This window comes from Apteryx mantelli, chromosome 10 (assembly GCF_036417845.1).
Source record: "Apteryx mantelli isolate bAptMan1 chromosome 10, bAptMan1.hap1, whole genome shotgun sequence".
Taxonomy (NCBI): domain Eukaryota; kingdom Metazoa; phylum Chordata; class Aves; order Apterygiformes; family Apterygidae; genus Apteryx; species Apteryx mantelli.
Window position 1 is genome coordinate 1,284,158 of NC_089987.1, and position 23,256 is coordinate 1,307,413.

At 37.3% G+C, this 23,256-nt stretch overlaps 1 protein-coding gene across 2 annotated transcripts in view; it reads right to left on the reverse strand.

Annotated features, from left to right (window-relative positions):
• NFAT5 (nuclear factor of activated T cells 5) overlaps positions 1–23,256 on the reverse strand; it is an 83,020-nt gene that overhangs the window by 8,244 nt on the left and 51,520 nt on the right. For both annotated transcript variants that reach the window (XM_067302306.1, XM_067302307.1), the window contains exons 5-13: positions 19,268–19,458; positions 17,109–17,281; positions 14,698–14,832; positions 14,469–14,521; positions 11,982–12,114; positions 9,605–9,682; positions 6,062–6,210; positions 3,100–5,533; positions 91–337 (exon numbers count right to left, since the gene is read on the reverse strand). In XM_067302306.1, the coding sequence (XP_067158407.1) occupies positions 99–337; positions 3,100–5,533; positions 6,062–6,210; positions 9,605–9,682; positions 11,982–12,114; positions 14,469–14,521; positions 14,698–14,832; positions 17,109–17,281; positions 19,268–19,458 (3,585 nt within the window). In that variant the 3' untranslated portion in view covers positions 91–98. The remainder of the gene's footprint in view (positions 1–90; positions 338–3,099; positions 5,534–6,061; positions 6,211–9,604; positions 9,683–11,981; positions 12,115–14,468; positions 14,522–14,697; positions 14,833–17,108; positions 17,282–19,267; positions 19,459–23,256) is intronic.

Here is a 23,256-nt window from a genome sequence, read left to right on the forward strand (position 1 = left end):
AGCCATTACATTTAGCACATGTACACACAAAAACTTACTGAACAAACTGCATGACAGGAGAGAACCCACAAACCCAAATGCACTACTTACTTGTCTAATTAAAATGAGCCAGCCATATTGTTCCCCTGGTTTTGCAATGACACAAGCAGATCGTCTATTTTCTCAATATTCTGACTGGCTGCCATAGACGAAGGTAGTGCAGAAGTCTCAGGTATCTGCTGGGAGAGAAGCGCTGGGACTGCTGCTTGCCCCTCATTCTGTGGCTGACCCGGCTGACTTATAGCCATCAACTCATCTGGCAACGTAGCTGGTCCGGAAGTTAAGAGCTGGCCACAGTCTGTAAGTAATAAGTGAAGAACAAACAAAGCACCATTTAAATTAGGCTAATACACACACTGAATTTTAGCCAGCTTCTTTACATATATCCAAATTTACTATAAAGTTGTATGCATGTTTATTCACATGCAAACCTCTGCTCACCACTCCCTCAGTGTATAAGCACAGGTTCAAGGTATGCATTTTGAATAAATGAATTCTGTATTATAACCAAACACTATTTATATCCCACCAAATGGAGGACAGTATGTAGCTGGAAGAAAAACAAAACCTACAGTGCAAGAGAAGTATTAATGAGCATGCCCATCCTTTGTCTTCATTAATCACGGATGTGTCTCTCAGTTCAGTCATGGTATCCACTAGCTCCTTCTATAAATCTGCAAATGCTGCCACATCTTCTACCATTTCTAGCATTATCTCCAGTTTCATAAAAGCTTTGACAATCAGGCATATACAGCCACAGAGCTCCTACAGCAAAGCACATGTTCAGCTGTAACGATAGGGTCAAGTACACGGCTATGGCTTTCTGTCTAGACGTTACACGAGGGCTAAATCATCATCTGCATCTGTTACTTCTGGACCTTCACCGGTATGTACAGCCTTTTAGAGAAATACATGCCCCAAAGGGCTTGTAACAGAGGCTAGACTTAGAGATGGGATACAGAAAAAACAAAAAAACAAAACAAAAAAAACCCAACCAAACAAAAAAAACCCCCAGGCTTATAAAGTTAAAGGGGTTTCAAACCCGTTACAATAGACACTTCTGGACTGCACAGCTTCAAAAATCCTTTTCTTTAACAATGTGTTAAAAATTCATTAGATAAATTATGCAAATCAAATGCAGCATCAGAAAAGTTAGTGTAACTGTCTTAAAAGAACATAACCATTTTTAATATAATGTGTGAGTACTTACAGATATATATATATACACACACATATACACACACAATTAAAAGGTGTTTTTGGTCACACAATCATAAGTGTAGGAAGACTGACAGTTAAGCTAAGAGTTCTCATGCAAAATCAGCAATATAAGTGTATATGCAGAGCATATGATGAATGGTATGTAAATTCTCAACTGCAGTGCTATATTACCTATTTCAGCTTTTGATAAAGAAAAGGAGAAGGGAAGAACAAATGAAAGAATATGTACAAATGGCATATTAGGGAGAAAAAAACCAAAACAAAACTGACCACATGTCCCGCCCTCTGCCAATACCTGCACATAAAATGGGTGCAGTATCTATGTTACAGTCAAATCTTTCAAATGTGAACACAGTATTGAGCCAGCCAAATTATTCCAATTAGTTTGTGTAGTTTTCTAGATGCTAAAGATGGCTTTGCAATTAAGGCACTGAGGTGGTATTTGAAGTTGGGAAGATTTAATCATAGGAATAACTTAAAATTTGTCATAATATCTACTCTTACACAGATGGATAAATCGTATTATCATCTTAGTTCTCCACACATTTCTTTGTGGCCTATTCCTATCTTCCAAAAACTCAGGCAGCTAAGGAGAACGTGGAACAAAAATACATTTTCCAAGGTGCACCTCAAAGTTAAAAAAAAAAAAAAAAAAAAAAAAAAGGCAAGCCTGTGTTTTGGAAATACAGTCTAGTCAACCATCTAGATCACAGCGGCAAAGCTAGGAAAATACAGAGCATGCAAAAGTTCATGGAACTTAGAAAACAGAATTACTCTCTAAATTTTCAGCATTTCAAAGAACGAAAGAGAATAAACAATCACATAGGCCAAACACTAATTAGGTTGTTGGACAAATTTCAGATTTATCCTAAAAGACTTACATTTCAAAACAGTGCAGGTTTTCCTTCACAGAAATGTCTGAGGCAGATTTTTCAGAAAGAATTATCTACCTCCCCCCGCCACCAATCAAAATAATACGATTTTTTCAAGGGGGTGGTAGAACATTGGTTTTGAAGTGTGGTTTGCCTCCTACGCTGTTCAGTATTGAACTTCCTGGGCAGCTTGTACAGAAACAGGATGTTCTTGATCACAGTTATTTTTCCTACAGCATATAGCCTTTGGGGTTTTTGCCTTGAAAACAAATATCCTTCTTCAACTCTAATTGCAAATCTCCTCCAGCTCATTTTTAAATTTAAACAACAGAAGATATTTGTACTCCAGTTTATAATAAAATGGCTCCTACAGCTAACAGTCAACAAAATTAGTGATGGTGATTTCAGAGAAGGGTAGAGGAGGAATGGGAAAAGTTTCCAAAATCAGATTGTATGGATTAACTATTTGCTTTATTAGTTCAAGTTATAAACATTTATTTTCTCTTATTAATCTCTTCCTTTATATTAAAAATAAGTAAAAATAAAGATATATAAAGGGCATATCTAGGTATTATGCAAATTAGCCATTCAAAAAAAATCTTTACTTCACAAGGGTCTAATTAATGACGTGTTCCATTTTCCTTTCCAGTCACCACAGTTTCACAATTTAAGAAGAGGGTGGAGGCGGGTGAAAAGCGTTTATCAGCAGTAGCATGGGAACTGCACCAGCATGAGGATATGTATACTTTTTTAGTATTTCACTGAATATAACAGACATTTCCCAAAGATTTGGGTATAATTTATTGCTACCTATCTTAAATGATTAGCACTTCTCCACAGAGGCCTGAAATCATTTCGTTTAGCCTTAAAAATAACACTAACTGTCTTAGAGTTGAATAATCATGGTCTCATGAACTCCAATTACTAGCTCTTACTGCAAACTCAGAATCGGAGATCTAACACTTACTGTTCTGAATGCCGAACAGGAATATCCCTGAAGTCTGTTGAGATGAAGCAGGAGAATTCTGCAGTTGGTTGATGGCACCTCCTGCTGTGTTGTGAAATAAAGAGGCTTGCTGCTGTGGAGGAGAAGCAGTTCCTTGCATTCCTGCCATGCTGCTTTGAGAAGAGTATATAGGAGACTGCTGCAGCTCTTGCTGGCTCATACTATTTTGCAGCGCAGACATGGAAGCTGAAGAGATGAAGAGAGTGACTTGTTGCTCTTGAGAACTTGGTGACCCTTGGACCAACTGAATCTGGGGTGAGTTATGGAAGATGGCTGGCTGCTGTGATTCAGCCTGGTTGGATCCAGGATTCTGAATTGAAGACACTGTAGTTTGACTCTGGAATTGCATGGGCTGCTGCTCCTGATTCATTGATGCCATGTTAGTTTGTGAGTGAAAAATGGATTGACCTTGTTGCTCCTGATTAGTAATTGGATTTTGATTTGGGTTGAAAATCATGTTTTGTTTCTGAGAAGCAATTGTATTCATTGCATTTTGATTACTGAACATCATGTTCTGCTGCTGCTGCTGCTGTTCTTGAGATGGAGGACTACTCTGAATAGCAACTATTGAATGCTGAGGCTGGAAGATAGCTCCTTGTTGGCCCTGGGGAATTGGATTAGATTGGATGGAGCCTAATGAAACTTGAGACTGAAACAAACCTTGCTGAGTAGGCTGAGCCTGGGGCTGTTCCTGGGGAAGCATGGAACTCTGGATATGAGATATCTGTGTTTGCTGTTGGAAAGAAGCTTGTTGCTCACTGTTTGCGGCTGTCTGAAGAGTAGAAATGGAATTCTGGTTTGTAAAGAATGACATTTGCTCTTCCTGAGTTGCAGGGTTGCTCATTGAACTCTGGGAAAGGAACATGTTGGCAGACTGCTGGTCTTGAGGAACTGATGAACTCTGTAATACGCCCATGGTGTTCTGTGAATGGAACATTGGAGGCTGCAGCTGGTCTGAGGAATTAGTAGTGGTCTGATTGTGGACAATGGAATTTGCACTGTGAAAAATAGAACCTTGTGTTTCCTGCGACATATTTTGAGTATCACCAATAGGATTCTGAGAGTGAAAAAGCTGAGCTTGTGAATGCGGAGACTGTTGCATAAAGCTTCCTGACTGAATAGACATGATTTCTCCACCTTGCTGGAACAGACCACCTCCTTGTTGTTGAGTTCCACTTGCCTGAACAGTCATCATGTTTTTTGGAGATGAAAACAGATTAACTTGAGACTGGCTTTCTCCACTGTGCTGCATCTGAACCATGGTCTGAAATACAGTACTTTGCATCTGTTTATTCTGTCCTGAAGTTTCCTCTCCATCTGCAGAATTTGATGTCTGAAACATAGCAGGTCCATTGTTGGAGACTTGCTGCTGAGCAGCAGGAGTAGTGTCACTTCCAGAAACACCAGGAGATGAAGAGAACAATTCACACTGCATTTGCATGTCTTCACTTGTCGATAACCCACTCATTATGTGAGAAGCCTGCTGGTAAACAGGTGACTGCTGCAGGGCTCCATTCCCTGAAGTTGTTGAAGAGAACAAATCAGACTGCATCTGCGTTGCAGCTTGGCAAATGTTTTGTTGCATTCCTATCACCATTGCTGCAGAAGTCTCCATCACCTGCTGCTGTTGCTGCTGCTGTTGCTGCTGATTGGACAATGCATTTTCAGGCTGGGAATGAACATTTTCAGCTCTCCCAGGCAAAAGGTTCTCGGGTCTGGAATGGACAGCTGTCTCTGATGAGAAAAATTTCCCAGGATTTACACTGTTTTGTATCTGACTAACTTGCTGAAAAATATCTGCATTTAGCTGATCTTGAACATCCTCACCGCTGTCTGACCCAGAAAACAAAACAGAAGATAACTGTTGTTGAGCTTCCAAGACCTGCTGCACCAAGTCAACATTTCTACTGCTGCCAGTGGCAGTGTTAGTTGGAAAGTTTCCAGCTTGCAATTGCTGTATAGTGTTCTGTAGCTGACTCACACTGCTTGCTGATGAGAAAATACTTGAAGAAATCTGTTGCTGTAATGCCTGTGCTGGTTCTGATAGTGTAGACTGTTGTTGCTGTTGAGATGCATCAGTTAACTGTGACAAAGTTACAACTGTGCCATCTGATTGCAAGACTTCCCTGGTTTGGGATTCTCTTGTTTGAAACTGTGCAGCTTGCTGCAGTAATGCATCACTGTTCTGCAGCTGACCTGGAGTAGAGACTGCTGAAAAACTACCAGGCTGGGAAATGTCCTGTGTTTGAATAGTAGTTAGTGTCTCTGGATTATACACCTTCGGTTGTATTTGTTGCTGTTTTTCACTATCAGAAGGTAAATGGGAAGCAGAAGTTGATATGCTGGACATACTGTTTTCTAATGTTTGTTGAGCTGGTCCAACCACCTTTGAAGCCTGAAAAAAGCAAAACATTACAAATCATATGCTTACTCAGGTCATGTTTAGAAATTTTTAGCATCCCACTATATGCCGGAAAGATCTGCTAGATGATGTCTACGTATGTCTCCATGCATAACTAAAGAGAAGCAAGCAAATGACTGGGAAAACAGTGGAAGTGCTAGTTCAGGAAAGTGCCAAGACACAATTTATTTAATAAAAGCAAGGCTAGGAAATTATTAAATTATTAATATTCTTAATATTCTTACAGTGACTGACTGGTTCTGTGTCACAGGACAAAAAAAATCACCGCAGTATTATTATGCAATTAATCTGTTTCAATGCGGGAACAAGGTAAGTTACTTTCAAAGGAACTCATTTATTACTTTATCCATGCTCTGTGCGCATATTTTTAGCACAGACTGATCTTAGCCATGACATTTTCCCCAGGCGTTACTCTTCTCCACTGTGCACTATCAGAACACAAACTGATGGCCAAGATGTAGCTATTACAAGCCAGTTTCCTCAGGTCACAGTCAAACTTACCTTGAAGACAGGGGGAGATCTTTTTTCTGCACTTACTTCCATTGGAGCCACATCTTCATTCTTAATCATACTGCTTGGCATGAGTGGAGTTATCAAGGCACTAGGAAGAATATTTACCTTTTCCAGGTTACAGCCAGTAGCTTTCACTGCTGCAGTTACAAATACAAAAAAAGAAAGTCAATGAATTGTTAGCAATCATTGTACAAAGAGTGAGTTTCTAATGCTCTCACTGTAAATTTTCAGCCCTTCCATAAGGGCTCTCATTCTCGTACAAGATCCTAACATGGAGATTGTTACAAACATTTGAAAACTTCAAATCATTCTGGAGAACAACTGAAGACTCCAAAGATTTTTTAAGATTAACAGTAATGCCATACTTTTGCCTTTCATTTATTTCACATCTTTCTAGACCAGGACAGCCATCCATAGACTGCCTGAACATAAAAGCTTAATACGTTATTCTCCGAATTAACAAATTTCAAACTCAGTACAATTACAGTATTTCATTTTGAAAAAAAATTCTGTTTTCAGAGAAGCACATGAACAACAGAGGGCTCATAAAGCATTCAGAACCATGTTTTCATTCTGTTAAAGGACTGATCAAGAAAAACCTTGATTAAATCTACATGACAGCCCTCTAGTATGACAGGTGAACAAGATCTTGTTTTCCCTTCAGTGTCTTTTATTTCTTTTTTGTTGTTGTTAAGTAGAAATGTGGCTTCTTGAAATGAATTCAATCTTTTTAGTATTATTTTTTTCTGATCTAGGTTCAAAATATTACTTAAGTTGAGATTTTGTTCGTAAACAAAATGGACTTTCTTGATTTCAAATACTCCTGAAATAGTTTGAGCTTAAAACAAAGCAATAGTAGAGCAAATTTACGTCAACAGTATGCCATGTCCTCAGTCACACTTCTTGTATGTTTATTCTATGTAAAACCAAACATTCTTTGTTGAAATGTTACTTTGTCTTCAGTAATAAATTCACAGCCACCAGTATACCAACAACCACCAGTATACCAACAGCCAAATAAACTCTTTCCCTCCTCCTTCCAAACCTCACAGGTTTAGAATGGCTCCAGAAATATAAGCCACATGACCCGATTTGTTGGACTGTATTGTTGGCAGGGAATGCAATTAGAACAAAACCAGAATTCTAAAATAAGGCTACTTCTAAACAGTTATTCATACACTTTATTTAAATAGAGCTATTTATTTTTCTATACTGTAAAGTCACAATTTACAAGCTTCTCTTATGTGCTTAATCATTTTGTGCTCATCAGAAACGATGAAAATTTAATATATAAATAATTTAAAGAATCCCAAAGGTATACAGATTAGATGCTGGCAACAGTATGTCAGTTCACAGTGACATGTTTGGTTAGAAGAATGAAGAACAGTAGAAAGAAATGAGAGAAGTTTCAAAAGCAAAGAAACACTGTCTGTTGGTTTTGGTCATTTACTATGTTTGTTTCTGTAATTCACTTGATAGGATAATAGCTGTTCAGAAATTCTAAATTAAGGCATATAGACCCTCTTTCCCATTTCTCCCAAAAAAGCTGGAAACTGAAACCATCATCAACCATTTAAAAATAATGCTATAGCCTTACTTGAATGTTAGAAGGAAGGGCATTTCCTCAGGCAAAGACCTGAACCACAGTTACCCATACATATTCATCGTTCTGTTTTAGAAAACAGCTTAGAATTCTAAATCTGTTGTCTTGAAATGTAACTCGTCATCGAAATACATCAAATACACAAGAGTCTTTCAAAGTATGTTAGAGCTTTGAATTTAAATGGTTTTAGGAAGACGGGGTTTGTTTTTTACATATGCAGATGCTATAATAGAAAGGATTTAACATGGAATATTCACAGATATTCAAGACAAAGATTAAATTTGCTTGTGATGGGAACAGAAAGGCTTTTAGTTCATTACATAACTCTACATGTGCCTGGCAGCTCTAGTTTATTCTATTTGGCCAGGTTTGCTGTAAATGCTGCCATTTAAAAAAAAAACAAACAAACACAAATTCTAGGATTTTGTTCCCAGTGAAAGGGAACAGGAAGGAACTAGCATCCCACTGGATCTCCACCTGCTCTTTATCATTCCAGAACAGCGAGGAAGGATAGGGTAGGACATATAGAGACAAAGCACACTACTGACAAAATTGCCAGTCCTCAGGTTCTTGTTCAACCTATAGTAGAATAGGTACAGGAATGAACAGCCAAAAAAGAGCTGGCTAGCAGAAAAATCCTTACAAGAAAATAAATCAATATTTCTTCCACAAATTTAAATATGAGGACATGAACCAATAAGAATAGTACATTATCTCATATCTGCCTAATGTAGTATTCCAATGTATGTTCTTCTGAAGCATCTGGTATCTTCCATGGGGGAAGGCTGCATACTAGATTAGACAGATGTCAGGCTTGCTCCGATATATCTGTTATTATCCTTATCTTCTTAATCTTGTCTACTAAGAAATCTTTCCGGTCCTTCTATCAGCTTGTTTCATTGCCCTAAATCTTTTTCCAAATTTCTCCCCAAGTATTCTCTGCAGACTTGAATTCATCCTATCTTGTGTCATCTTCCCTGACTAGTTGTTAAGGTACAGTCAAGTTGTAAATATATTCACTGCCAAGGCCCAATGTAGAGCTATTAACTTTAAACATGAGCTTCATGATTTTAACCTGAAGCTATGGATTCCTATCAAACTTGTGATCACATTGTTAATTTGCTTACCTTTCAAACTGCTTTCACCAGAACAGGTTATGGAAATTTCCATTAACCTTTGTACACTACCATAGTTTTAACAATCAACTAAGAAATTCTTCCTTCCTATACTTTATTCCAATATAGGAATATAGGAAGGTTCAATTCATCTCACACTTCAAAACCAGGGAAACCTAAAACTTGCTCCCTTGGAACAAAATGACAAACTTTGAGCATGGGTAGAATGGTTGGGGTAGGGGGGACACACTGAAGGGAGTAAGCTGAAAATGCCAGAATTAGCGTTCTCACTAGCTGCACTGAAAAGCAGTTTTATAAAACCACAGGGCAATTTCTACTCTGTCTCTAGTACTACCACATCACTGTAACTTTTTAAAGAGAAAATACCAAGTTAATACATGAGTGTTTTTCAGTGCTCGTTTCCTTTTTTTTTTTCTTTATGTGTTTTTTTGCTTCGATTAACACTGCGCAGTTTCTGTAGTAATTCCCATCTTAAGTTTCTCCTTCGTCTTCCCTTGCAAGCATATTAAATGAAGATAGAATGCAGGGTCTGAGATAGGAAAATGTAAATGACTTTGTTTAATTATTTTTGCAAAGTTTTTGTTCTGTACTATCCCATGTTAAAATATACTTTAAAGAATACAGTTACAAAGTGAAATATTCAGAATCAGAAAACAAGCCTCATTGTAAGAATATTGTCAGATTATATGATCACATACTTATCTGCACAGGACCTCTGATTTGTTCCTGCAAAATTTGGTCAGGAATTTATAGTTAAATTATTAACTACATAGATAAGAATCAATTTAGTACCTTTTATAGCCTCTTCAAAACAACAATGTTGGGCTGGGCTGGAGATTTCCTTCTTCACATTAACATTCAGAGTACCAGCTGTTTTAGGCAAAAACACATTGAAAGCTTCCTTATATTAAAATAGCAAGCAAGGCAGCAAAGCAAACCAAAACTGTTCCTTACCCAAAGGTAACTGAGGTTCTTTGAAATCCACAGAAACATTCTGTGGTGTTTGTAAACATTCTGTTGTTCATAAACATTCTGTTGTTTGGTGTGTGGCTGTGCACACACCAAAACACTTAAGTTCGATTCTTTTTGGTCTAAACCATCTGCTGTCCCTGTGTAGTGTACAACGTGTGGAAGCACCTTCTACTGTATCTTTTGCTGTAAGTAAAGGAGTAACTGAAGCTAGCCGTACCTCAGATCCTTCTCCCATGTCACATCTGCTCCTAGTTGGACTCCATAGTAGGGCAAAAGACTACTTGTTGTGTAATAAAATATATGTATCTCAAGGAATCACAGTCATAATATGTAAATAATTGCTTTTTCTTCAAAAGCCTGCATGCAGATATTTTTCATGCAAGCTACACAAATAGTTCTGTTCTTTTATTTTTTATTTATTATTTGTTTTATAGAACAGCTTGATACAAACAGAAATCACAACAGGAAGTCTCTACATTGATATGACCTGACTCGACTTTTCATACAATCTCCTTAAGGTTATAAAAAATCTGAAAAATACTCTGAATGGGTTAATTCTATTTAGCTAGGCTAAAATCATTCTAAACACATACAAATTGCAAAGTGGAGATGAAGCTCTTTGGCACATAGCTTTGAAAGAAAGGCAGATTGGCTTTCATGGAAGCTGGAGATTCCGTTTAGAAAAATATCTCAGCTGAAGCCTTAACTATGAACTCTCCTCTTCCTGAAAATCCCTACCGGGAAATATTGCCAGAGAGCTGGCATCTTCTATTAAGAGATTTCTTGATGCCAAATTAAAGCAGAGATCATGTAGTTAAGGACAAAAAGGATGGAAGTGTGAGCTGATTTTTCCTTCCAGTATATTATTTATACCCTAAAGAAAAAGGAATTTTATAGCTGGTTGATATATTCTCCCATGTTTAAAAACCTACTCTGGAGTGTAAAATGTGGAACAGTTTTGAAATAAAGTGTAAAGCTGATGCTGTTGCTAGGTGAACTTTAGAATGCAGTCAGTTTGGAGACAAAACAGACTATTATTGTCATAGAGTCCAAAACCATCACCAAAAAATTCTCTTTTTTTCCAATTTACTTCGAGGGAGATGGAAATACACACATAGGCTTTTGCTATAGCTTCCATAAATAAGCCAGTTGCCTAAGCATGGATGAACATGGATCTTCTACTTCATGAGGAAAGATGACACTACTGCTACGCATTCCATAAATACCCTAAGGTCTATCAAAAAGCTCAGCTCACTTCCTCTGGATAAGAGGGACTGCTATATGGAATGAAAGGTTCTAAATTGTTTAAATAATGAACTTAAACTGAAGCAATGTCATTAAATGACAATTTCCTGACCACTGCAAAATCTGGTCAGTGGATATTGGCTAGTACGTGCACACATGAATGGCAAATGCAGCTTTGGATAGGTTAAATTGAAGCACTGTTGAAAGCAAGATCCTGTACGTATAAGACTAGAGCTAAGAGTAGTTGTTCCTACATAATTTTAGCACAAAGGTCTCGTGCAGAGTCGCACAGATGTATTTTTTTGCTTTACACTGTCTGTGCTGTTTACACTACCCACTCCTCCGGTTTGCTACAGTTACGTAAAAGCTGAGTGCTCTTTTACACACAGCAAAAGCACTGCATTAAATCTGCTCTTAAATTTGAGGTAAATTACATTACATGCTCTAGGAACACCATTTAGCTGTAGTCTGTGCTAATGATCCTAATGCCCCAAATTTCATTTTCACTTCCAAAAATGGAAAAGCCAGTGAGCAATTGCACTGTGGACAGTGATACAGATACGTATAAAAAAAAATGAAGTGGTGAAGTTTCAACATTCTTTAGCATAATGCTTGTTTCTTTTTTTTTTTGTTGCATTTGGTGCACTGCATGTAGTATGTCTACTTTTTTTTTTCCTGCACAGCTCCAGTTTGAATCTTATGCTAGAAATGGATGCTACTATATGAAATCAGCTGCCTGCATGCAGCCGAAATTTGAGCTACTTCCACATGAAGGAAGAAAGCCAAGCCTCTAGATTTCATTATTTAACAGAGCAAATCTCACCAACAAGAGAAGTTTGAGAGACCCACATTACTTAACATTTCCGTTATATGGATTAAATACTATGCATCAGAAGTGAGATGCTTAGCAGGTAAAACTGTCCATTCCTTCCCGCAACTTTATTTTACGTACATGTATCTGGAGTGTAGGTAAATGGTTGCACATCATGTGATCTTCCAGCATTGGTCACCACATATATTCCCACAGAAACAGCTGAGGTTATTTGCTGGTCATGATATGGTGGCACCTTCACAATAAGGTGATTCTGCATTGCAAGAACAAAAGAATCCACATTGGAAACTATTTCATTAGTTTAAGTCTTAATTATAGCTACATCTGCTGAAACAAAAAAACAGACTCATAAAACACTAGAAAGAACAAAAACATTAAGTTAGTTAAAAGTTTACTTCACTGAAAATATAAGTTGAGCTAGAAGAGACATTATAATGTTCTGCCTATATGATGCTTATTTGCAATTTACAGCTTCATTGGAAGGTGCAGATAGGAAAATCATACAAAGTATAGTACTTTAAACATAAACTTATGTCTAAGAACTTTACTGAACTGCAATCAGAGTTTGAAGTAAAATTCTGCTGGAATCAGAGATTTCACTGTTCTGCTGAATCAGGTCTTTGTATTCAAGGTGAACAGACAGAGGATGCAGTTTCATGCTATACTTAAGCTGATTTAGCACTAAGCAGACATCAAAAGATATGCCTCCAATCATTCATCAACAGTAACAGTCACAAATGATCTACAGGCTAATGTCCACTTCCCAACTACCTACCCATTAGAAATAAAAAATTGTTTCTACTAGTGCATGCATAAAGTATTGCTTTCTGAGTATTTGGAGCAGCGGGACCAAGACTACATTTGTTAGATGCCATTTATATCTAATAATTTCTCCAGTTTCAGTCCAATAGTCCATAGAGACACTTAGTTGTGTCAAAAAGAATAACATGTTGGAAGAAACATCAAATATCAACAGAAATTCAGCCAGGTATAAAGACTACAGAATACATACAACATATTTCCACTCAGCAGTAATCTAATGAGTCCATAGGAAAGCTACTGGAACAAAAAATGGTATTAGGCCTTTTAATTAAACTGTACATGAGGGCAAACACCTGCTCTCCAAGTTCACATACCACACTCCTACTGTGGTATCCAAGTTCCTGATTAGGAACTGAACAATCACACTTGGGTAAAGCCGACTGATAACAATATCCTACCAGACCCACTGAAGAACTAATTTGAAGAAAAGGGATACTATGCATAAAAATGCACAGGAAGAGAAGATAATCAACCTGATTCCAAGTTCCTAAGTGAAACTCGCCATACTGCCAGTTAAGAGGGAAAGGTTTATCAAATTTTTCTTTGAAAACAGAATCTCAACTAGAGTCAGACATAGGATAAATCAGGAAGCTCATATTACTTTTACTGTTGATTTTCACAAGAGAACTGCAAGTTGAATTCTGTAAATGGCTTTAGTGTATCTGCTCTTTCAAAGATAACATTTCCTGAACATTAGATTTTAAGGTACGGTCTATATAAAGTGCTATAACTAAGTCGGAATAGGATGTTACCTTGTATCAATTTACACAAAGGAAGGCCTTTAGCAAAACCATCTTATTGGTTTGCTTCAGACAGACTTTAATCAGAACTCATGCATGTCAGCTTCTAATTTATACATTGATTTGTCATACACGCAAAACGTCACCCATCCAAAAAGTTTCCAATCAGTCTGGTTGTCATCTCATTTCTTGCACAGTATCACAGCTGTTCTATTCAGTTTAGGCACTTAAACAGGAAATATTTGAAATTAACTGAAGTATGGTATCAAGTGAACCGAAGTACAGATCCAACAGAATGAAGTTCTCGTTTTTGGAAAGAGAGATGGAAAGCAAAATGACAATCTCAAAACAGAAGTTTGTTGCTAGAGTACAGAGGCAGTCCTTCCCGAGAAGAGATGTACACTACCAACTTTTACCCAAGAGGTCTCCATTTCTTGGGCTCAGTACAGTACAATTCCTATTCTAAGGAATGAAAATAAGATTCTTTCTAAACCTCTATAACACTTCATTTTTTTCAGAACAGTCTGTCTTACTTCTTGTGAACTGACAAAGATTATAGACAGAGAACACTAACACAAATAATTTAATTGTTTAGAAGTTATTATTAAGTACAGAAAATAGGGAAGGTTAAATGAGGGCAAAATTCAAGTAGCCAAAGTATCATAAAAAATGATACATCACAAATACAGCTACTAGGTTGTTTTGTTTAAAAACATATTTTTGTTTTCTTCAAAGCCAGGAAAATATTTTTCCTTACTCATATTACTGACAGAAAATAAAACCGTTGGGTATCTTTTTCAGCTTTAATCAACATGAGCGCCGCACAGTATTTACAGCACTGCAGGTGAAATCTCTCTGAAGTCGGTTTCCCCGAGTATACACTTTGCATTTTACAGGTAATAAGCCATTGCTCCTGGCCCACACTCAAGACAATGATAACAAACCTGTGAATCAAAATCTGTCTTGATGATGTTAAGGGGCAGTCTTTTCAGGTGTTTATAAGGAACAAATTATTAATAACGAAAAGAAAAAAAAATAGAAATACCTGATGAAATAATTCCATGTCTATTTCAGCTTCTGCTTTCCAAGAATTTTCATCTAAATTAAAGTTAAAAAGCATAATTTATTGCACATCCATATAAAGCATTTTACTTTAGTGCCTTTGATTCAGCTTATCAGTTCATTCTCTACAACTAAACTATACCAAACAATGCAATTTTAAACCTAAACATGTTCTTTTCATCACCCCAAGCCAATGTTGCTTTCACACTAACCAGACACATTCTCTTGGAAAATCACTTTTGTTCCCTTTAGAAAGTTTTTGCCAATCAGAAAAACTTCCTCTTCACCCTTCACTGAACAACTGTGCAGACTTTTCTTTAGGATCTCTGGAACTCCTGCTGGTTGAGCTGCAATAGGAAAAACAAAACAAAAACAACATAATTTGAATCAAAGGAATATTAATATCCCAAACCAGAAGAACTTTCACTTACAGGATTAAAAGGAAAGAAGAAAATAATTCCTAAACTTCTTCCTTTTTACATGACTCATCACAAAAGTTTTCAAGAAATAACCATGTCTAATATTTCCTTGCTAAACATAATGACCTCTTAAAAAACACACTTAGATATATTTTCCACTAATAATCTTTTCCCTTTTCTACTGCATTTATTAAATCTTAAAAGAAACAATGCTTTTACAGTGTTTGGACTAAAACTAAGGAAATGCCCAGAAAAGAAGAAAATTTGCTTCTGTAATTTTCTAGCATAAAGAATGATAAGCAAATCCATAGACCCAAACACGTTCTCTTCACCTGATATAGCTGAAGCACGCCTTCAAATTGCATGCTTAAGCTGATAAAAAACATTCCTCACGCAGCTTATTTGCCCTGCTATGCAAAAGCCATATATGTAAAAATAGTAAATCCCATATTGTCTGCAGAGTTCTACATGACAGAGCTTTTTGGCTGACGCAAGAAGAATTAACACAGGACTTTCTAGAGCTAAATATTCAGCTGATAATTCCAGTTTCTAATAAAGGTTTTTCAACCACCTTTTCTGTTCACCTTAAAATCCCAGAGGCATAGGCTCGTACCCAAGTTCTGGCCTCGTGGCCTGCCTTGACTGTTTAACAAGAGTACTCTCTGGGCTCGCTACACACAGGAAATTGGGCTGCAACATTCCACATTATTTAAGGACCTTTCAGAAAGGATTTTTCTGCAACTGCTGAACTGGGTTGCTTGGGAACCACTATGCAGCTAGAAAATATGCTGAAGGCACATGAACTTCTGGAAAGAGTAACTTGCTTTAGGTTTGCTAACAAATCAACAAAGCCTATTTAAAAATGTAAACCTTAAATAAAGGACCTGCATCCACTGATGTCTTTCCTTTAGTTCCAGGAACACACTGCCACTTTGACAGCAATATTAGTTTTAAAGCACAAGATAAAGAGACACTGATAAGTGGAAAATGTAAATCATTTAACCTAAATTTAGCTTGCTAAAAATTAAGTCTATTTATTTCATACTAAATTTTTTAAAACCTTATTTATGGAAGGACAGCTTTATTTCCTTCTTTCTTGGAAAAAATTGAAGACTTTCAGAGTTTGGAAAACATGCATATCCCTTAATTTTCTCTTAATTCCAAATCTTTTCTCACTGGTTATGTTTCTTAGCATCTTTAACCATTCTTAACATCTCCTTTGGAAAGCTGACAAGGGGAGGAGCAGGAGTACCGAGAGGGCTAATAGGACACAGTTCAATTTTTGGGGTGTTTCTTGCCACATGAAAATGCATGCGACACCCATTCTCTGAAATTAAAATACATTTTCTTTATGGTTCTTAGGATGCTGCTTTCCAAGAGACGACACGCCACCAAGTCTATATGTAGAATCATTTAGAAATCCCAGGTCTGTGTGAAGATACTTCTGCTTCAAAATGTTTAGTTTTATACGACTGATACTTTAGGGGTCTATGTTGTTTTTAAATAAACAACGTATCAATGCTACCATTTCCTAAACTCTGGGTGCTTCTCTCTTCTGTTCACAGAAGGGTAGATCAGATCTACTGAAGGGCAGATCAGGGCACAGGCCCGGTCCTCTTAGCATACTACCATCTCTGGATTTGACTCTATACGCAGAGGAGAGCCTCTGATGTCGTGGTCTCCCTTGATGCCATTTTCCATGGTGTTCAGTACAAGTTAAACAGTCAGTGCAGCCGTCTGTGCTCAGTGTTAAACAAAGCATTTTAATAAATATCTATTAAAAGTTTCATTTTTGCATTGAACCAGAACAGATTCGTTCTTTAGCCCAATGAACTGCCCAAACTGTAAAAAGCCATGGTTTCCAACTTCTAATAAGTCATTTCTACCACTGAAAGCTGACTGGTGAAAATGACAATACAAAAGAGATTAAAACCTGTATCAAAAAAGTCAAGTTCAAAGCAATCATGCCAAACTCTGAGCTTTCAAAAGGCAACATTTAGTTTAATAAAAGAGCAAGAGATTTATGACTGATCAGTATTTCTTAAAAGCAATTTTTATACCCCCATTAAAAAAAAGAGACACCTCAGCCATGGCTATTTTGAAATAATCATAAATTAATATTGCTTCTTTTTTATAAGGTATTTTAATTCAGGCAGATTAAAATCCAGATTCCTCTAATTTCAACTTTTTGTTTTGTTACTTACTGCACAAAATTGGGGAGGAAGGTGTCTGAAGAGTCAAAGTTGAACCATCTTTGCGAGTGATGTTAACACGAAATACCAATCTGGCACGTGTGCTTTTTTTCTTGGAACCAGCAATCCCTATCCTAGCTTCAACATCAGCATTTCTCAGCTTCAGTATTCCCACGCAATCAACCCTAACAACACATAACATTAGCATCAGTGGCCTAACATGACTTCAAAATCAACAAATAGAGTTTACTAATACATGGAGTTTTATAAGTTTAGCATCTTTAAAAATCTTGTCACCTGTTAAACAAGCCAGAAAAATCAAAACTCATAACAAAGTAGTTACTGAAATATTCCTAGATTTTTTATTAAATGAAATGTCTAGATAAACTTTCTCATTATGCAGCCCTATTTTCAATGCATCCCTACTTAATTTGGATGCTGAATCATGGGAGGTAGGAATATGCAAGTACTATGAAAAAAACAGAAAACTCAACATAACAAAGTAATTCTGGTAATTCAAAGTAATTCAATTTATCGTCACAGATCTTCATTCTCTCATTCCTGGGACTCGTTCTGGGTCTGCAGGATTATTATTACAAAATATTCCGCATTCACTTAAAGTTGCAATAGAAGAAAAGTTACTGTAGTCATATCATTTATTTGTTTCCAGTGGAACTTGGTGGAAGCAAGTAACAGATGCACCGCACCGTACCTGTGGTCCTAGTGCATACTCCACTTAGGGCCAGGGTCAGAGAATGGTGCAACGCCAACTTTTAGAAAGACACCCATCAGATGCAAACTAACATCAGGTTGGGGTTTTTTTGCTTGAAACGTTAGGAAAAGAATATTGTAGCTTTAACAGGATCTTAGGCACTACAACCAAAAAGCACAGGGAACATTTGATATCTAATTTATGGAGAAACGATTTTCGTGCTGCGAAATGAAGGCCAAGGAGAGACAGCTGGGGAGCGGAGAGAACAAGAGGAGAGAGAGATTCAGAAGGTGGCACTGGCATTACTATCAATGGAGAGGTGCTATAGTACCACTGAAATTCCATGAAAAAAAGAAGAAAAAAAAGTTCTACCTGACAGGAAGGTTTTTTTTTTTTTTTTTTGAGAAAGTAGCCAAGGTTAAATCTTTTTTCCCAGATATTCCAGGTTCATCTTTCTAGTATCTCTATACTTATATGGTTTCACACTAGCACTGAGGACAATTACAAAACTACTGTTTAAGAGGCAGTTTCCAAACTTATCATGCAAAAATATTTCATATTAAAAAAAAGTATTTAGTCTATTAGCAAGCTGTATTATTATCCTGCTTAAGAAGCAGACATTGCAAACCAAAAAAATGTTTCTTCTCTTGACACATGACCAGTTTTTAAATGAAGATGTGTGGCTTTCATGCACATATCCACAGAAAAAAAAAGAAGTTTCTTGTGATATAAAGCAGTCCGGCAGACAAGGCTGCTTGAAAATCTCCTACAGTCTGCCTTCAGACAGACTTCATCTCTACAATTAAGTACTGTTTAAATGCATCTAAAAACCATTATATACCCAAAATGATGCCTGTACTCTGACCAGATAAGTTCTGCAAAGTTAGCAAAGCACTAGGCAGTCATTCATGACAAAGGACTATCTGAGGAAAAATGACAGAAATGGAACAAATGAAGAGAGAGAAGAGAAAATCCAGGAAGAGTTTAGCCTCACTATCCACAATTCCCAGCCCTTTTGGGCCTAGCTCAACATAGGATCTGAAGATCCCAAAAAGCACTCTCGTGCTTCTCTCTTCTGGTTAGCAATTCTATAGATGTTAAAAGAAAAGACAACCTGTAAAACCAGTGACAACTTTGTAGTTCATACAACACTTGAATATGCACATTGTTTTGTTTTTTTTTTAACCCCCTAATATAACTAAGTTAATATAAAAAGTTTTAGAAAAGACAAAGAGTAAGCATTAAGTATAATAAAGAAGAACTGAGAATGGAGTTTAAGAGTTTTTCTTATACATGTAGCTGCACTAAATGCTTGGTGCATGCCAAAATTTTCATACTTTCAACTGTTAACACACCATCTTCTCCACTAACCTAAAAAGGAAAATCAGTTTCTGAAAATGGGCCAATAAATGAAAACACTAAAACACATAAATAAATAAATAAACAAGAAGTTACTTACGCAAGTGTCATATTGTTGCTAGGGTCAAGTCCAACCTCAATAACTGTAGTCCCCTCTATATCTACTTCCTTACAGGGAGTTGTGTTTCTTCCAGTCACTCTGCAGGCCTGGTAGAATCCATGTGGTTTCACTCGACCAGAGTCATTACCCACGAACACCTGCAGCACCACTGGCTCATTGTGACCCTCCAGCTGAAACAAAGCAGAAGAAACCAGATTATTTCAACTGATCAGCAATGCCTTTAATTAAGCAAGGAAACATTTTATTCAGCTGAACTTACTCCAAGTGAATCTATTCCCAGTGTTGTTAGAAGCAATTCTAAGGGAAGCAGCATTTTTAGCTAGTTTATAAACAGAATGGTAATTAATACTTTTAATCTTTTGTCATTGGTTCTTCCATTAAAAAACAAACAACTCATTTAACACACAGCTGAAACGAAGACTGTTTACCCCCCCCCCCAAAAAAAAAGAAAAAAGAAAAGAAAGAAAGCTACACACTGCTTGACCACTATATATCTTGTCTTCACATGGAATTAGCCCAGCTCCTAATTTTATGTCTCCTTTGACTCCTCACTCTCAGCCAAACCTTGATTACTCCCCCGTCTTTCTTCCCAGGATCCTCGCCCCACCACCTATATCCACCAATGAGCTGAGAAAGAGAGAACATTTGCTGTGGCTGGTTCCAAAACACGTGAGAATTTGTGGCTCAGTACATGCACACTGAACAAGTAACTAGCCAGGCAGCTTCTGGGATCTTATCTTCATGACAGCTACACCCTGACATCTCTGTAAAACCAGATTCACACCGACTAACTCTTAAAATAAACACTGGATGAGTGAGAACACAGTGAGGGGGGAAGGAGTGGACAGGGGAACAGGATATATGTATGGGCTAATCATTCAAACAGGATAAATGTATGGTCAAATCATTCAAACCTAGTTTTCCTTCAGACACCAAAGTAAAAATAAAATGGCAATTCAATGTCTCCTAGTTAAACTTTATGAACAGTGTTAGATTCACTCAAATACCTAATAAATAAAAGCATTTTAAGCATACATTTCATATACAGTTGTAGCAGGCTTTCTGTAACCCACTGAGCAAGCCAGAATTGCTCTGGAACACATTAGTGAAAAATGCATTCATTTTTATAGCATCAACATAATGGTATAAAAGGGTAGTATCATTTTAGTGCCTTTTATTTTTTCCATTAACAAAATCCCACTGTAGTGCTACATATTGAAAAGACTCTGATGCAGAAGTGAAAGAGGTCATGAAGTAAACCTGGACAGCGTATTACAAAGTAACCTCTAGTCTTATTTTTAGGTAACAGAGCACAAATATTTCACACAAAAATGACTCAGAGCAAAAAAGAAAGGCCAGGTTAGTTATAAATTACCAGGCCAGAGATGGAATTTCTTTGCCAAAGCACCCTAGGAGGAGGTAAAACCCATATTTTTTAATGTTTGCACTAAACCATAATTGTTCCTAGGGGATTTCTGAGGGACAATGTTCTGTTTCACCCTAGGTCTGGAAGCCCAGCCAATACTTACAGAAGAGAAGGCGGCTCATTTTCATTAGTAAGGCAATAGCAAATGAGAGCAGAATCCTCCAAAGGATCTCTTGGGGGATTAGTCCCTGGCATATTCTGAAAACGTAGTTCTGGAGTGCTTAGCTAGTTCTAAAAATCCGCAGATATTGATAAGATCATACATATGCCCCTCACCTTCAAATGGAGCGAGTAGTTTACACAGCAGGAAGGTGCATTACGACTGTTAGAGATGGGCAAGGCAAAAACGTTCCTGGAGGTGGCCTGCTACAGGCTCCCATTAGGAACCACAGGCTGACAAGTACAGGTCACACCAGCGATCTCAAAAGCTACGAGGGAGCAAACAAGCAAGAGACCATTTAATTTAGGAAATGCTAAACAGGGGCGAGCCTCACTTCCCCAGGCAGTCAAAAGGAACTGATGCAACGCCTACCTATATCCATACGTCAAGTTCAAAGGCTAAGCCATAGTGCACCCACCTGCTGCAGGTACTGCAAGCATAAAAGGTCTCTGGTTTCTTGCGATTCTCCACGTTTATACGCACACAGTATACGTTCATACACTTCGTTCACATACGTTTGCATTCATAGAGCAGACGTATCACTCAAAGAGATAGCCTACTGTTCTTTCAACAAGCACACAATACTCCCCGGTTAGTTGGAGATGCTTCTTTAAGCGTTAAAGCACAGTGCTACAATAGTTCAGGAAAGCATCACCATCAATTCATATAAACAGTTTAATATTTTTTATCTGACATTAAATTAATAATGTTGCTTACTTTATTAGAAGATAATGCCTTTTAATAGAAGCAAGTATCTCAAAAATACTCAAAATGCAGTTTTCAACCGAAAAGCTGGAACATTTTTTGCTTTCTTGTTTAATAAAGAGTAATTTTGTGCACAGTTGGAACAAATTTTCATTGTATCATTCGTGGCACAGTTCTGAATGCACAGTTGGTATAAAATTCTCTCCAGATATAGTTCTTTTCAGTCAAGTTCCAGCCACAAGCAACTAAGAGTTTAAACAAAGCTCAAACCATACACCTACAGTACCGCTAAAGTATGGCTATCCAATGTCAGTGTTGCAGACTTTGTCTTCCCCAAAGATTCTGCAGTATTATTAACTAGACGCAGTGGCATATGAACAGTGCAATTTATTTCCTTGCAAATAACTTAATAAACAGTATTTTGCAAATTAATTTAGACAGTGAAAGCTAATGGAACTGATCCATCCATTCACACTACCTTTCTGTAATACATCCAGTATACCTAAAAGTCCTCCTAAGCTGCACTACTAGTTTTTCAATAAAACAAACAAACACTGAACACTAAATAATAAAACAAAAATTAAGCGCTTGTTTTTTTCAACAACTCTGCAGTTAATTTGAATGTTCAGGGGCACAGTAAGTATTATACCACAACTTCTCTTACGGATTCAGTAAACCTAGGCAAATGAACAAGGGTACTGTTACCAATCCAAAGCCTGTATTTGAACTCTGCAATTACCGGAGGGACAGTTCTGACCATCATTCTCCCTCCAAAAAGCATTAGGTCCCTTAGGTTCCCGAGAACCTTTTCTTAATATGACTTCTCACTAAAAACTTCACTTTACTCCTTAGCATTAAAGGAGGCAGCTTAATGAGCAGCTAGAATGATAGGCTTGAAGAGGCATTCAAAAGCAATTTAGGATCTCATAGAAAATTTCTGTGTATTTTGGAAAAAAAAACAGAGAAGAGAGAATTCCAAAACCAAGCGAGCCATAGGTATCTGATTGTGATGAAAGCCACTGTTCTCCTACAGAAAAGTTTCTAGAGAAAGGAATAATTTGTTTTCTAGTTGTCTGGACCCCGCTGATTTCCTCTTGAAAACATTCAAGATTCCATAATGCAGACACAGAGGGAGGGATAAGACCACTGACTAATGGACAAACCTCAGCCAGACTGCTGGATATACTGATGTAGTAGATATCTTCTTGGAAGCCAGAACTATCAATATCACTCTAACCAACAGGCTCTGTTGAGGAGAAAAACTGGGGAGGGAGAGTCAAGGGGAGAAGTCTATTCTGGTATTTTAACACTGAACCTCTTTTAGGTAGACAGCTGAATGAATGGTTTTAGTGCCACGTCAACAAGGTCTCCTTGGCAAGGACAGCAGCAAAACAGCTAACCAGTGCTGTTTTTCTTCCACAGTGTTCTTGTTTGAAGAAGATATGAAAGGCATGTAAGGGCTTCTCTCATCATCTTGGCTGGATGGTAACTGTTCCAGCTTTGTGATATTGCCAGCAAGAGAACATCTTTTACTGATGGCTGGAATACCTCTGCTTACACTTTCCATTCTGGATAATCTATCTTTTGTCAGACAAGTCTAAGGTTGGCTTAAACAGTTTTAATTTTGCACATTGATTGTAGATCCTGCAGTCCAGAAGTCATCAAGTAATTTTTTTT